The sequence below is a fragment of the Schistocerca nitens genome, chromosome 1, assembly GCF_023898315.1.
Source record: "Schistocerca nitens isolate TAMUIC-IGC-003100 chromosome 1, iqSchNite1.1, whole genome shotgun sequence".
In the NCBI taxonomy this organism is placed as follows: domain Eukaryota; kingdom Metazoa; phylum Arthropoda; class Insecta; order Orthoptera; family Acrididae; genus Schistocerca; species Schistocerca nitens.
Genome location: NC_064614.1, coordinates 373,083,759 through 373,100,775, shown reverse-complemented (window position 1 = coordinate 373,100,775; position 17,017 = coordinate 373,083,759). Strand labels below are relative to the sequence as shown.

General features: G+C 40.8%; 1 protein-coding gene across 3 annotated transcripts in view; it reads right to left on the bottom strand.

Annotated features, from left to right (window-relative positions):
* LOC126248967 (serine protease svh-1-like) overlaps positions 1-17,017 on the bottom strand; it is a 455,562-nt gene that overhangs the window by 245,353 nt on the left and 193,192 nt on the right. For all 3 annotated transcript variants that reach the window (XM_049950539.1, XM_049950521.1, XM_049950530.1), the window contains one exon: positions 9,751-9,945. In XM_049950539.1, the coding sequence (XP_049806496.1) occupies positions 9,751-9,945 (195 nt within the window). The remainder of the gene's footprint in view (positions 1-9,750; positions 9,946-17,017) is intronic.

Sequence of the window (17,017 nt, the reverse complement as noted above, 5' to 3'; positions counted from 1 at the left end):
TGCAAATAAAACAAAAATATAGTGCTGGCAGATCTTTCACTGTCATTATTGTTTTATTTATGATGTACATTTCTGTAACTCTGTAGCATAACTTCTTGGCCTGACAGAGAAAAAACAAAATTGTGAAGACAATGTTTTATTTTTCATCTTACTCACCTTCTTAATCAGTACATGTAGTTCAAGAAATTTCCACTTCTCTGATACACTCAGTAAAATGAAGTTATCGAAATGTACAAATAACTTTGTTATCTCAGCCTAAATTTTATCAGACAATGTCAATTTTCATCCTACCAGTGATTTCATCAAGACTGGGAGCAAAATGCAATTACTGGAATTCAGATATTGTGAATGTGGCTAATGTGAAGTCTCTCTGAAATGAACATCTTTCATGCTTCCATACAAAGTGTGCTGAAGAAAATATTTTATTGATAAAAAGAGAACTTTTTTTGTCAGAAGTGGGTGTTTAGAAAACAAATATAAATCTTAAATTTGTCCAGCACTGAAGTATAATACACCTCAGGGATGGTTCAGCCTTTCTGGTGATAATATGTGAACCATACCTTGAGAGTTCTGAAAAGGTAGAGATGACTTGTCCTGCAAACGTTTGCTTCCCTGAGTGGAATTTCAAAGTTTTCCAGACGCTGCTTCAATCCCTCCTTCAATGCTGGTACATAATTTTAATTCCATGCTTCATCGACTGCCATAAAATGCCAAATAAACTCACTGTAATTACTTTTAAATAAGTGTAAACAATATTCAGCAATGATAATAAGAGGGAACATTTGTATGTTGGTTCACAGGCATAGTACCCATGGAGCAGAGAGCTTTGCCACACCCACATCATAATAAATGCTGTTTCAGAGCCCATGTTTACTAGAAAATTTTTTCTTGTTTTTATCCATACTATTTCCTCCCAAAGTATGGAAAACAAAGAGATTACAGTAGAAAATATTTGTTTCACTGAATCAAAGATGAGGAAGTGCTCTTACCTCTTAAGGTTTGCATTTTAGAGCCCATATTTACTGAACAATTTTTTCTTGTTTTGGTCCTATTACCTTGCAACCCAAAGTATGAAAAGCATACAGCTTGCAATAGAAGAGATTTGGATCACAGTGCTGCAGATGAAGACAATACTGGACTGCCTGTGTTGTTAAGAAGAATAATGCAATGTTCCTTCAGTCATGCACATATGTCTGAAGGAACAAGCACTGCAGCAACTACAACCATTATGAAACACATGAAATGTATTTGCAATTGCAAACAATCATGAGCTGTATAGGGGAATGACAACATTTAAAATTTGTGCCAGACCAGGGCTTGAATTCAGATCTCCTGCTTTATGCAAGTGGTCACCTTAACCGCTTTGGCTACAAGTGCACAACAAACAGGCAGACCAGAACTTCCATATGTTGTCATCGTTCCCGTGTCACAAACTGTGCTTGTTCACACCTTATGCAATTTCCATATACGTAATGACATTTTAATTGAAAGCTGCATCGGCACGTATAAAGGAATTTTGCAGCATTCTTCTTAACAACACAGGCACTGTATTATTGTATTTATCTGCCAATACTAGGCAGCAACTTTCAATTAAAATGTCCTCCCGAATTACATAATGTGTGTTGTGTACGAGTTCAGGTTGTGATGCAGGAACTACAACTTATGGACATTTAGGTCTGGCCATTAGTTGTGCACTGATAGCCAAAGCGGTTAAGGTGACAGCTCATGTAAAGCTGGAAATCCAGATTTGAGTCTCAATCCAGCATAAATTTTCATTGTCGTCAATCCATTGTACAGTTGTTCTTATATGCAACTGTAAATACATTTCATGAAAATGAAGGTGTGGGTTTTAAAGCCCAAAGGATAGGATAGGACAATTTTTTTAGAGCCCAAGTTTACTAGAAATTTTTCCTCCTAATGATCATTCCTGTCATATCCCAGAATATTTACCATTCCTCCTGGGGTACTCTGTATAGTCATACAATGCAGGCCCACCTAGCTAGCCACATGGTCTAACGAACTGCTCCCTGAGCGGGAAGGCATGCCAGTCCCCGGCACAAATCCGCCCGGTGGATTAGTGTCAAGGTCCAGTGTGCCGGCCAGCCTGTGGATGGTTTTTAAGGTGGTTTTCCATCTGACTCAGTGAATGTGGGCTGGTTCCCTTTATTCAGCCTCATTTACACTATGTCAGTGATTGCTGCACAAACACTGTCTCCACGTATGAGTACAACATCATTACTCTACCACACAAACATTTCAGGTTACACTCGTCTGGTATGAGACATTCCCAGGCAGGTCCACTGGGGGCCGAACCACACAATAACCCTGGGTTCGATGTGGGGTGGCGGTGGGGTGGGTGGACTGCTGTGGCCTGTTGTGGGGTTGTGAACCACTGAGGGCTACGGTGGGATGAAGCCTCTTTGTCATTTTTAGGTCTCTGGTTTCAATACACAATACACATACAATTCAGGTGGTTTTTGTTTTGCGGGCATTAGAATGTGGTCCAATGCATATTTCTCTGCCAAAATTTTTGTCTTCTAAAGCTGAAGACATCATCAGAGGCTATAACAACTCAGAAAGTTGTCATAATCTCAAACAAACTCAGCAAGCTGAACAGCCAAAGTTTCCGATTGAGATTGTAATTGCTTTCTAAGGTGTTACAGCTTCTAATGATGTCTCCAGCACTGGAAGACAATACATTACACAGAGAAATGTGTCTTCATCCACAACACAAGAAGCATAAAACAAAAATCACTACACCGTACATTGCTGTCGCAATCTCATTAGTAATGCAGGTTTCTACACCACTCACTCACTCACACACACACACACACACACACACACACACACACACAGTTGCTGTATCACAAAAGTAGTGTCTGATCTATAAGACATGTCCAACAGAACAGACACACACACACACACACACACATATATATATATATATATATAGTAATACTTCGTCACAGGTTGTAATTCAGTATGATCCATACTTCACAACAATTTATACACTTGAGTGTTTACCTGTTTACCACCAACAAGCAACTTTACTGTGTGCCATTCAAGGAGCTGTACTTTCCACAGTCCCTGGTATTTTGGCCACATTTGAACCACCTCTGTGTTAAACTTAGAGCTTTTAGACTTGCCTCACTTAAATTTTCAGACAGATACTTCCCCTTTTCTGCTGTAACCAGTACTAGTCCATGATATCCATGAAATGCCACTTAGGTATGTTTACTAAAGGATATAGCCGCCATTTGACTGTACAATTTATCATGAGATCTACATTTTAAGTGTTACAAACGTCAGAAATCATTTAACTGGTGTGGATCGCAAGTCCTTGTTAAAATATACATCTTTGGTTATATAAACCCAATGCTTTGTAAGTAAAAGTGATAACATTTTTGTGATATGTTAATTGGCTGGTGACTTGCATACTTTATTAACAGGATAAGGCTGTGAAATAAAACGGGTAACTTTATCTAGTTTCACTGTTTCTATGCAGTAATCAACATAAACATAAGTGAAACAGCTGTCAAAGATCATCACAGCGACATTACGTTATGCACCGTGTAATCTATGGTATATCAGGGAACCAGGTAGTGGAGCTGTTTATTTAACAAGCTGCTTACATTATTTCTGTAAAGGTACAAGATGACACTGTATTATATGGCATGGAGAACCAACTACACACTGTGCATGTGAAGATCATGACATGTACCATTGCAATTTAAGGGACAGAAGTTCAACTTGTGAGAATATTAAATATGTGATACATGGTCTGTTATAATAATGTACAGTTATAAATATCATTCAGGATTTCAACCACCATTCACAAGAGCGTGTCTCGTACAACTCCACAATATAAAATTAATGATTGTAAACATCGTTGAAGGTTACAAACCCCTTTACACAGAACCCTTAAAGATTCTCATAAAAGATGAAGCATTCAAGATGACAAAAGGCAAAAAAGAGGTGCATACTTAAATAATATTGCAGTATAGATTGTATGTATATGAGTAACGTGAGTACATTGGTTTGATTTATTTCTGGTAATTCTAATCCGGATCTTACCCTTGCCTGCTATGCCCACCGCAGCGCCCTTGCCCTCTCCTCTCTTTTGTATTCCTGAATGCTTGATCTTTTATGAGAATCTTTAAGGCATCTATATAAAGGGGGTTATAGCGTTTAACGGTGTTTATAACAATTTATTTTATATTATGGACCAAGTATCTTGTGTAATGTGGTTGAAATCCTTAACAATGTTTATAATTCTTTATTTTTGTAATGGACCATGTGTCAAATATTTAACACTCTCACAAGGTTGAACGTCTATCTCTCTTAAATTATGATGGTGTATGTCATGAACCTCACAATTTCTATGTCTTTTAAATTACAGTGGTGTATGTGTACGTCATGATCTTCACATGCACACTGTGAAGTTGATTCTCCATGCCATATACTGTATTTACTTGAATCTAAGCTTCACTTTTTGTCTGGTTTTTGTAATCCAAAAAACCGCCTGCAGCTTAGAATCGAGTGCAAAGCAAGTGGAAGTTCTGAAAAATGTTGGTAGATGCCGCCACAACTAACTTCTGCTGTCAAATATACGTAGCAGTACACAGGCATGTTTTGCAGGCACAAAGATAAATACTGGCGCCAAAACCTCTGTGTCAGTAAATAAATAATAAAAAAAAAAGGTAGAAGACGAGCTTTTTTCCCCGCCCCAAGGTTTGACCACTGCATTTTCATACATTGTCCAACGAAGTACCGTAAACAGAAATTCCATATTGTTCATCTTCAAATGTAGCAGCCTTTCAAATATTCATAGCAACAAAAATAAATTTCTTTACACAAAATTACCAACAATGCACAAGGCTCTAGGATTGTTGCACGAGTTGATATGCTGGGGCTCATTAAGATTTCACGTAGCGGCACCTATTGCTTCATGGAATTTTGTGAAGTGCTTATTGATGTTAGTGAATAATGAAGTGCTTCATTATAGTACCAAATCCAAGAGGGGAGATATTTCTTTCATGGAACAAAGATCTAATCATGCTGCAGGTCTGCAATGCGGGATTGATGAGAGCAACGTCAGGCAATGGCGACTGCAGAGAGACAAATTATTTGAATGTTCAAGTAACGAGAAAGCATTTAGTAGGCCAAAGTGCGGTTGATATCATGCGCAAGTAGTAATTTTAAATGAATTTGTTAAGGAACATCGTCAGAAATTTCTGCCTGTGAATGCTGAAATTTTTAAAATTAAGGCACATGAAATTACTAGAGAGCAAAAAATCAAAAATGTTAAGGCTAGTCACAGCTGGATTGATCTGTTTATGAAGCACTGGGGTTTTTCCCTTCAGAGGTGAACTTCAGTTGCACAGAAGCTGCCGAAAAATTATGAAGAAAAACTTGTGGAATTTCAGCGCTTCGTAATTAGGCAGTGCTCAGAAAAGCAATACCTTCTTGGTCAGGTAGGAAATGCTGACCAAACTCCCGTATATTTTGACATGTTGTCAAATTATATGGTTTACGCCAAAGGAAGAAAAGACATAAGTGTTCTTACATCAGGGGGTGAAAAACAGCAGATGTCTGTCATGCTTGCTTGCACAGCAGATGGACATAAATTACACCCATTCATAGTTTTCAAGTGAAAGACTTTACTGAAATCAGAAGTGTTTCCAAAAACTGTAACTGTACGAGCAAACAAAACTGGGTGATTTTCAGAGGACAAGGTGCTGGAATGTATTTGGCGTGTGTGGAATCATCATCCTGGCGCAATGCTTGGTTTATGGCAGTCTGTTGGTATTAGATGTGTATGCAGGCCATACAACACCTGCAGTAAAACAAAAATTAGAGGAAAGCAAAACAGACTTGGCAGTAATTCCAGGTGTGATGATGTCATTTCTGCAACTACTTGATGTCTGTTTGAATAAACCATTTAAGAACAAGCTTAAACGCATGTACACAGACTGGCTTTCGAAAAGCAACGGACAACTAACACCAACAGGATGTGTAAAACGTGCAAGTTTGTCGCAAGTGTGCTGATGGATTTATGATGCATGGAAGCGTGTTCCAAATCAGACTGTGCAACAAGAATTTAAAAAATGTTTGATATCCAATGCACTACATGGTATGGAGGATGATGCTCTGTATGAAGAAATGAGCAACATAGAATCGAGTGATAGTGATTCAGAATCATGACTGAGATTTTAAACATTTCATATAAGACGTATTACAAACCAAATAAAATTTTGTTTTAAATTTCAGCATTTAATTTCTAAGTTATTTTCATTCTTATTTTATAAGTGTTGCTACTCTGCATTGCACATTGCATTCCTGTTGGCTGGGTGTATTTTCTATACATAACTTTTAGCACAATAATTTTTGTATCATTGATTGTAGTCTCCTTAGCTGATAACAATAGCATCTGACATTACAAAAGTGGAAGCTTCTAAGTGAACCATCATCTGGACAAGTTAGCCATCAGTGATGACATCAATGAGATTTCTTGATATCTTCATGACTGTTATCCACAGAGAATTTGCATCATGGGTGGCCCCACTTCCATAAATGGTCACCTTGCTTGGTTTTCCTAAATTCAGCATTCTTACTAGTGTCTGGTACTTCTGTAGTAGTAAATCTAACAGGGAATGGCTACAGCATGTTGGAGAGCAACCTCTTCTATGGTACAGTGATGCGCTTTGTCTCACAGGTTGACTACAATCATCTGCATTTGACTAGCATCAACAGAACTATTTAATGGTTGATGTCTGTCAGCATAATACTTGTCATAAATTCACCTTCTTTTTCTGCAGTTGCTTACGTGTCCAGGGCATGCAGAGTGGAAACACACTGGTGTGTCATTCTCTGTCCTCCAAATGTCTGTTCTTCTGTGGGGCACTATACTTGGTGGAGGATTTGGTAATAGCTACATTAGTCTGGGACTGGGTTGTTGCCTGACAGCTATGAGTCCTAGTAAGCCAAGCCCATTCTTCCGGGCATGTTTAGCTGGTGGCAGAGGTTAGTGCTAAAGACTGATACACCTCTTCCTCAATATTCTCTACTACATCCTGATGCACCAGGTCAACATCAAAGGCTGCTGTCTCTTCTATACTCAGTGCAAAATTTCTGGCTGCCATCCATTGCTGTATCTCTTCTCTTACTATCCTGTGTACAAGAGAGGTGAGCTTGTGGTGGTCTCCTATGACTGTCACACGGGCAACATTCAACAGTCGAGCATGCCTCTTTCATCAGGCCTCCCCACTGCACCCCATACCACCCCTCCCCACCCCTGTGTGTGTGTTTTATTATTATTATTATTGTATTTCCACATTGTGCTGGCACCATTTGATGAATTCGTCTGTTGTGATACACTTTAACAGAAGTGCTTGCATATGTCTTCTGCAACTCTTTTCATCAAATGTGAGATTTTATCCAGTTCTGTCATATTCAGATACATGATGTGGCACAGGGTCAAATCATTTTTTATGTACAACTGTGCCATTTCACCATGACATTTGACCTTGTTCTATTCTTCCACCAGGTGGACTTGCCATTGATTGTCACCAACCATTTTCTTCAGTTCAGCCTGGTATTTTGTCCCAGCTATTGAGTTTCTCTTCATTATTCTTAAACTAGTGCTGGACTGTTCCCTCTAGATAAGGGTACACATTTGCAAAACACATCATATCATCCCACTTGTTCTATTTGGTGACTCAGCTGAGTCCCTTGAGGCAAATGTTTGGTTCCTGCCAAGTATCTCCGGGAAACACTGATGGGTGCCTGATGTGCAGCTGAGTTACTGCTGTTTTGGAATGCATCTGTCTCCTGAATATATGGGTCTTATGAATGATGTACAGTTTGTATTCAGGTTCCTGTCTGTGTAAGACTGCTTTTATGTTGCCTAATTGGAGCCATGCATCTCCACCAAACAATGTCACATCAAAACCACAATCAATTCCAAACTGGAACTCAGGGTTATCAATGAATTACAACTCTTACAACGCAAAGCATGTTTACTACTGACACCAACACAGAACTACAAGAGAACTGAATTCCTGAACATAGGTTGCTGCTATTTGTACAAACATAGAATATTCCAGACTGTACTATTTCTACATATTCCAGAATATACAAACATTAAACACATAAGATATCTTCAGAACCTTACAGAAACAATGAATAGCAAACAACAAAAAAATACTGGTGTTCAGGGTTGAACTGGTGACCCACGACATGCCAGTAACACTAACCACCACAGCACACTGAATGATACTAGAACTCACGGCAATATTTAAGTACATCTATGAGTGCCACAGATGTCTTAGTGAGCTTTACAGACTTCATAGTTTCTACTGCAGATGTCAAATGTCATTAACTATTAATATCATAAAAAACTGACGATTATTCAAGGATTTTGTTATTGACACTTCATCACTCATAAAAGTGAGCAGGCATGCATGTTATGTCTGTTTAAAATGTGCACTGTATAAGAGGAATATTTGGAAAAAATGATTCCTCAAGTTCCTTAATAATCTTCGGATGATTTATTTGAGAATGACTCAGATTGGACTGCCTGAAAATGGGCTGAAGGCTTGATTTGTTTCAAGTGCTATTGCTGCATATGTTTCTAGTATTATTTTCATGGAAAGGTTGTAAGAGAAGATATAGTCTGTCATGAAAAGGATTAATTTCAAACACGGAATGACGGCAGAAAGGACTTCGCATACGAGTGTAATGTTGGAGTCAGTATCCCTCCTTTCTTCAAGTTGTACCATTTGCACTGCATTATGAATGATAAACATAATTTTAATTGTAATCTTTCTGTTTTAGGTGTCTATTTGGCACATATACTGGTTATGGAAGAAATATAAATATAAAGACCATGTCTCTGCATATGTATTTACATTTTTTATGTAGTAAATACTGTAAATATGAGTTTCATCTGTTTACTCAGTTTCTACACTATCAATACAAATGCTCGTATTTAAATGTGGAAAAATTCAGGAAACCTAAAAAAAGTTATAAAATTGCAACTAGAGGTTGGTACAAACAAGATGTAGATGTATACACTGTAATAAGACCTGGGGAAAAAAAGGGAAACAGATTTTAGACTGTCCATAAATAATGGAGATTTCTGACATCGCCAGCACTGTAAATATAGTGACTGAGTGATTGGTAGGACATGTTCGTACAGTAATTATTAAGAACAGTCACATCATGATATTGAGGCTTACTTTCCAGTTTACATAAACAATACTGCATGAAATCATTTCCAGCAAAACTGGCAAGTTTGTGTAACAAGGGTATGCACAGACAAGACTCACACTTTTGAAAAGTGTCTTAGCAATGGAAGAATTTTCATATGAGTAGCCAGTTGAATGTTCTCTTACTTAAAATAAATGCCACTGATATTGTGCTGAAACTTATTTTCAACATAATACTCAATTGATCAGTGAGGGAATAACTAAACTAATATGTGTTCATAGGTTTTCCCAGCAAATATGCCAACTGAAAGTGTCTCAGGCATGCAGATAGATTGATTCATCATTGTAGAACAAATTTTCAATGGAATAACGTGCCATTATCACCTGATGATGGTGGTGCATTATGCCATTGAAAATTCATTCTACAACAATCATTCAATCTGGCTGCATGTCCGAGAGACTTTCAAGTAACTAAAATTACTTCATATGTATCAAGCTAACTTTCTCATAGCATTAATGTGGCATTCAAAGTCTCACTTACCAACAGCATCATATGGACGTTTACAAATAAAAGCATCTGCATACAGCTCATTGCAGTCTCTTGCACTCCAATAAAAATAATCAGTTTCACACGCTGTTGTCATCTCATCCAAAATACATGGGAATGTTCGACTGATTACAATACATAATGGATGTGTAGCTGTAGCTGGTGGAGTCTCAAGTTCAAGTTGCCAACCTAGAACAGCAAGACTAAATAAAAATGTAAATGGACAGCAGAATTGTAATGGTAACATAAATTACTAATCTATTTGGAACAATTCCAGAAATAATTCACATAAACTGTTTCATTACAAAGAAATAAACAGAGGTGATTAATAGCAAAGACTCTCCTGCAGTTTAAAGATGCATGACACATAGATAGACACAACAACAAAAACAACAAAACACACACACAATGTTTAGTTGCAGTTGTCCAAGCAGACAAGTATGCAGGAGAAGAAAGGAGTGTTGCAACTGGGAGGTGTTTATTTGTGAAGACAAGGATGGATTAGGGAGATGCTGGGCAGCAGGAGAGCAGGGACGATAAGTAGACCTCAGTGGCAGTGGAAAATAAGGATTAAATACAGTAATAAGCATAAAATTGATGTGTGAAGCTTGGAAGTCCATGTGAGTTGTAACAACATTACAATGTAGTTGGACAGGATAATGAAAACGTGCAGGTGTATCTGTATTTCATACTAGGTGGCTTTGAAGAACGACACTGGTTGAAAACTTAGCAATATTTTCAGTCTTGTTTATGGGCCTGTTGACGATGCAATGCCCAACGATACTACAAGTTGTTACCTTCACTCTTTCGATTATTTACATTCCACCAAGGGGTTTCCATTACCATATAAAATTTCCCTTTTCCTTTCCCATGAACGATACTGACACAAGAGAATAATGGAATGGAATGGTGACAGTGAAGGTAGGTGGTGATATGTTTTGGAAATATGGACGGGACCAAGAAAAATGAAATTTCCTGATTATAGGAAACCAACATTCTAACAATAAAATACATTATTTTACTCGGATGTCTCAATCTGATTGAGAGCAATAGAAAATTGATTTTAGTCCATAGATGATATGAAGGGAAGTAAAGTTAGAAAAAAATAGGTAACTCATGAAATGTTGACGAAAATGTAGCATCAAATAATGGGGAAAAAATATAGAAGATTAGGTAAATCAACATAGAACAAACATAGGAAAACTGATGGAAAAGTGTGAGGTAATAGAGACATTAGAGAAGTAAGGAAATTATGAAATTTTATACAGGAGAGTTAAAGAAAGAGTATTTGAAGATGAGAAAAGAAATATAAATTGAATGGCGACTGATCATTATGAGAGAATTACACTTTCTGAGCAATGAGAAGTGTTTAACATACCAAAATAGTAGACTGAAGAGCTGAGTGAAAGAAAACAAAAGGAAAGGTGCCTGCCTACTGAAGAAGAGAAATTGCTGTGTGATGATGAAGATTAGAAAGGTTACCACATTCTGAAAGACAAAGCAGTAAAGAGTCTTAATGAAATGAAAGACAAAAAGGCAAGTGGAATAAATGAGCAACAAGCATAAATATTTATTGGTGCTGTAAGTATGGGAATAAGGGTCTTATGTAAATGAACATGTGAAAGTGGGACACAGCCAAAACAATTCTTGATGACAATCATTATTCTAAGTGAGGGAAAAAGCATCAGCCCATCAGTATTGTTGCACCCCAGGTGGCCCCCATTGGTCAACTGCTTCCTCTCAACAGTCACTCCTGCTGGCCCATTGGCTTCACTAATGCTGCTGCTCCCACTGGGTTTCTGCCATGTTGCCATCACAGCTCACATCAGACTCCTGCCGAGCTGACTCTGTTGGTTCCACACCCTGCAGCACTCCTGGCACTGCTCCACATTGAACTGCAGCCAAGCTGGTGTTGAAGCATCACTAATCACCTACTAAACTAAGATCACAACATCGTACCAGACTGCAGCCAAGCCAGTGCCGCGATACATGCTGGGCTCCTGCCAATCCTGCACCCGCAACATCACACTGAGCACCAGCCACACCCCAACCACAGGATCACACTGGGTGCCAGCTGCACCCTCACCCCAGCATCATGCCAGGCACTGGGTGCATCCTTGCTGTAACGTCACACAAGTCGACAGCTGCACCTATGCAATAGCATTATTCCAGGATCCTGCAGGCTCATGACGATGCCACTAGGACTGGCTAGTCAGCACCCTGCCCACCAGATCCAGAGGAGCAATCTCAGTTGTATTTACCAGATGTGCTATCGTTAACCTTTGCCTTTATTTGTGCAGTAAAATGTTACAGATGCCTATCTGGGAAACAGTTGTTTATTTTTAGCTAACCTTGCCACAAAAGTTGACAGTGAGGCCTTTCTGTCACCATTGCCAGCATCTTCACCTGGCACTGTGTGTGGAAATGACTAGAGTTGTGTCCCACCTGGCCTTTGCCTTCCAACGTCTAGCTGAGCCTGCTGGTGTCATATGTCCCACTGGCCCACGGAATCCAGCCAACCTCGTCAGCATCACTGCAGCTCAAATGGCCCTCAACAGTCAAGCATCTGCCTTCCATCAGCCACGAATGGGTTGCTGACATCCCATCTGCCAACCCGCATCTGGCTGAGCCTGACAGCACATGGGCTGATGATGCACCAGACCTTCTGCATCCAGCCACGCTGCCACCACCTTGATGCATGCCTTGCTTCTGGGCCAGTACCCTACTGACACCTTCAAGTCTCCGGCAACCATTGTTGATTAAGCTTGTGCCTTCCACTGGTCACAGATGCTCTGCAGGCGCCATCTTGGCCCCTGTGGCCACTGTTGGTTGACTCCTATCTCCTATCAGCTGCTGAAGTTATCACCACTTCATCAGCCCAACAACACTGTAGATGGCTGCTGTTGGTCTAACTTTTGTCTTGTACTGGTCATTGGTGCCATACCAATGCTGACTCACTATTTTCTGCCATCCTAGGAATCACCACTACTCCTACTGGTGCTCTTCCATGCCACCTAGGTCCCTCTCACACCCCTAATCAACTATCCACCTCCCAAGCACACTGCATGTTTCTGACTACTCCTCTCTTCTGAGAACCAGGACAGTGTATAGTCTCCCTTATGCTCTTCTTTGTGGTGTTGCTCTTGGCACCTTTCTGAGTGTTGCTGTGCTCCTTTGCGCACTGCACAATCAGTAATGTCTTTCTGCCACATCAAGCCTCCCATCCCCCAGCCCTTACTTTTTCAATTTGCTTGCTCCTATACACACCATGCATTCTGGACAGTTGTCAGACTGTGGGCAGCCACACCTTCCATGGACCACTGACATCCTTCTGACACAACATTTTTTCTTTGTGCCCACATTGTGACCTCTGCCCTTGGCCATATCTCTGCCTTATGGATGTGTCCTTTTCGCCTACTTCCCATTTTCCAATCCAGCAATCACTGGGATTGTTCAACCACCTTATCCTCAAGGTGGAGGGGTACTATATCAGGCCATTGATGGCCCAGTACACACACATCCCATGATTAGTCTCACCACATGGCTGTGGGCACTTCTCTGCCATAGATGCCAACTTCTCTGCTGGCTGTGTGCACACCACTGACACCAGCAATGTGACCATGGGACTATTCTTCATCCTTGGTCACATGCTTCCACACATGGATTTTTATCTGTCTCATTGTATAGGCGACATCATGACCAACAGCAGAAAGAGGGGTCCCACTCTGGGCTTTATGTCAGCCACATCCCATGGTCCACAATCAGAGCCACATCACACGCCTTGGTAGCCCTTTGATATCCTCACATCTTGGGCAGCCACCATTGGTCAAGTACCACCAACCACAGCAGCTGACACCTACCAATGCTGCCACCACCTGATTTCCTTCAGTGATGCTGCCACTCCCACTGGTTTTCCACAGTAACATTGTAGATCACATTACACTCTTACTGAACTGGCACTGTCACTTCTGCATTTTTACTGGGAACAGCCGTTTATTCTGTGTTGTCCTTGCCACTATGCAAGGACACAAAGAAATATGTTCCAAATGGCTTTAATATACTGTGAAGAGCCAAAGAAACTGACACACCTGCCAAAAATCAATTAGGGTTCCCATGAGCATGCAGAAGTGCCAAAACACTTGGCATGGACTTGACTAAGGTCTTGAATCCTGAAAGGCCATCCATAAATAAGAATATGAGGGAGTGGCGATCTCTTCTGAACAGCATGTTGCAGGGCACTCCAGATGCGCTCAATAATGTTCATGTCTGGGGAGTTTGGTGGCCAATGGAAGTATTTAAAATCAGAAGAGAGTTTCAAGAGCCACTCTGTAGCAATTCTGGACGTGTGGGGCATTGCATTGTCCTGCTGGAATTGTCTAAGTCCATCGGAATCCACAATGGACACGAAGGGATGCAGGTGATCTGACAGTGTGCTTATGTATGTGTCACCTGTCAGTCATGTCTAGACATATCAGGGGTTCCATATAACTCCAACTGCACATGTCCCACACCATTACAGACCCTCCACAAGCTTGAACAGTCCCCTGCTGACATGCAAGCCCCACGGATTCATAAGGTTGTCTCCATACCCTTACACGTTCATCTACTTGATACAATTTGAAACAAAACTCACCCAACCAAGCAGCATGTTTCCAATCATCAACAGTCCAATGTTCGTGTTGACACATTCAAAAAAGGCATAAAGCTTTGTGTTGTGTAGTCATCAAGGGTACCCGAGTGGGCATTTGGCTCCGAAAGCACTTATCAATGATGTTTCGTTGAATGGTTTGCATGCTGACACTTGCTGATGGCCCAATATTGAAATTGCAGCAATTTGCAGGAAAGCTGTCACACTGAAGATTCTCTTCAGTCATTATTTGTCCATTCTTTCAGGATCTTTTTCTGGCAACAGTGATGTTAGAGATTTGATGTTCTACCAGATTCTTGATATTCACAGTACACTCATGAAATGGTCACATGGTAAAATCCCCACTTCATTGCTATCTCAGAGATGTATGTCCCATTAGTCATTCACCGACTATAAACCCACATTCAAACTCACTTAAGTCTTGATAACCTGCCACTGTAGCAACAGTAACCGATCTAACAATTTTGCCAGACCCTTGTTGTCTTATATAGGTGCTGTTGACCGCAGCACCATATTCTGCCTATTTACATATCTCTGCATTTGAATAGCATGCCTATACCAGTTTCTTTGACACTTCAGTGTATTATACAGCACTTGGATAAGTAGAACTCTTAATTAGTGGATGTAAAATTCCATCTATGCAACTAACTGAAGGCAGTTTTTTTATTGCCATGTGCTTTTTGTTTCTTTTATTTATGAACCATCTCCAGTGGCCTGTACTACACACATGCTCATAAATTAAGGATAATTGCAGAATGTGGTGACACACAATGTGGCACTACCCAAAACTGGTGCTAATAGCATAGGCACATAGGGAACACACATGACACAGATCTGTAAGTCCACGGTATTGGTGATAAGTTGAGAAAACCATCCCGAAACACATGTGCTACAAAATGCCACTGTTTCCCGTGCATGTACCCTCACATCAATATGGGATGTGATCACCGTGCACACGTACACAGGCTGCACAATGGGTTGGCATACTCTGACTCAGGTAGTCAAGCAGCTGCTGGGGTATAGCCTCCCATTCTTGCACCAGTTCCTGTCGGGGCTCCTGAAGTGTCGTAGGGGTTTGAATACATGCAGCGATACATTGACTGAGAGCATCCCAGACATGCTCGATAGAGTTTAGGTCTGGAGAACAGGCAAGCCACTCAATTCACCTGATATCTTCTGTTTCAAGGTACTCCTCCACGATGGCAACTCGGTGGGGCTGTGCATTATCATCCATCATGTGGAAGGTGGGACCCACTGCACCCCTGAAGAGGTGGACGTACTGGTGCAAAATAACATCCCGATACACCTGACCTGTTACAGTTCCTCTGTCAAAGACATGCAGGGGTGTACGTGCACCAATCATAATCCCACCCCACACCATCAAACCATGACCTCCATACAGGTCCCTTTCAAAGACAGTAAGGGGTTGGTATCTGGTTCCTGATTCATGTCAGATGAAAACCCAGTGAGAATCACTGTTCAGACTGTACCTCAAATCGTCCATGAACATAACCTGGGACCACTGTTAAAATGACCATGTACTGTGTTCTTGACACCAGGCTTTACGGGTTCTCCTGTGACCAGGGGTCAGTGGAATGCACCTTGCAGGTCTCCAGGCAAATAAACCATGTCTGTTCAGTCACCTGTAGACTGTGTGTCTGGAGACAACTGTTCCAGTGGCTCAGTAAGGTCCCAAATGAGGCTACCTGTATTACTCCATGGCTGTCTGTGGGCACTGATGGTGAGATATCAGTTTTCTTGTGGTGTTGTACACTGTGGATGTCCCATACTGTAGCACCTGGACACGTTTTCTGTCTGCTGGAATCATTGCCATAATCTTGAGATCACACTTTGTGGCTACGACCTGCTGTGTTTCACCAGCCTCCAGTTGTCCTAGTATTCTACCCCTCATAACGTCATCAATATGTATTCTTTGAGCCATTTTCAACACACAGTACCAATATAATGTCTGAAAACATCTGCACACTTACTCGCTGCACCGTACTCTGACATGCACCAACGTACCTCTGTGTATGTGGACTGCTGCCAGCACCACCGTGTGACGACCGCAGGTCAAATGCACCGCATGGTCATACCCTGAGGTGATTTAAACCTACAAACCGCCCACCAGAGCATTGTTTCACCATTTATCAGCAATATCCTTAATTTATGAGCATAAGTGTACATGATTCTTTTTATAGATGTAATAAATGTCCATTATTACATCTATAAAAAGAATCATGTACACTCATGCTCATGCCGTTGGTGGGGAGGCTTGCATGCCTCAACGACACAGATAGCCGTACCGTAGGTGCAACCACAACGGAGGGGTATCTGTTGAGAGGCCAGACAAACGTGTGGTTCCTGAAGAGGGGCAGCAGCCTTTTCAGTAGTTGCAGGGGCAACAGTCTGGATGATTGACTGATCTGGCCCTGTAACACTAACCAAAACGGCCTTGCTGTTGTGGTACTGCGAACGGCTGAAAGCAAGGGGAAACTACAGGCATAATTTTTCCCGAGGATATGCAGCTTCACTGTATGATTAAATGATGATGGCGTCCTCTTGGGTAAAATATTCCGGAGGTAAAATAGTCCCCCATTCAGATCTCCGGGC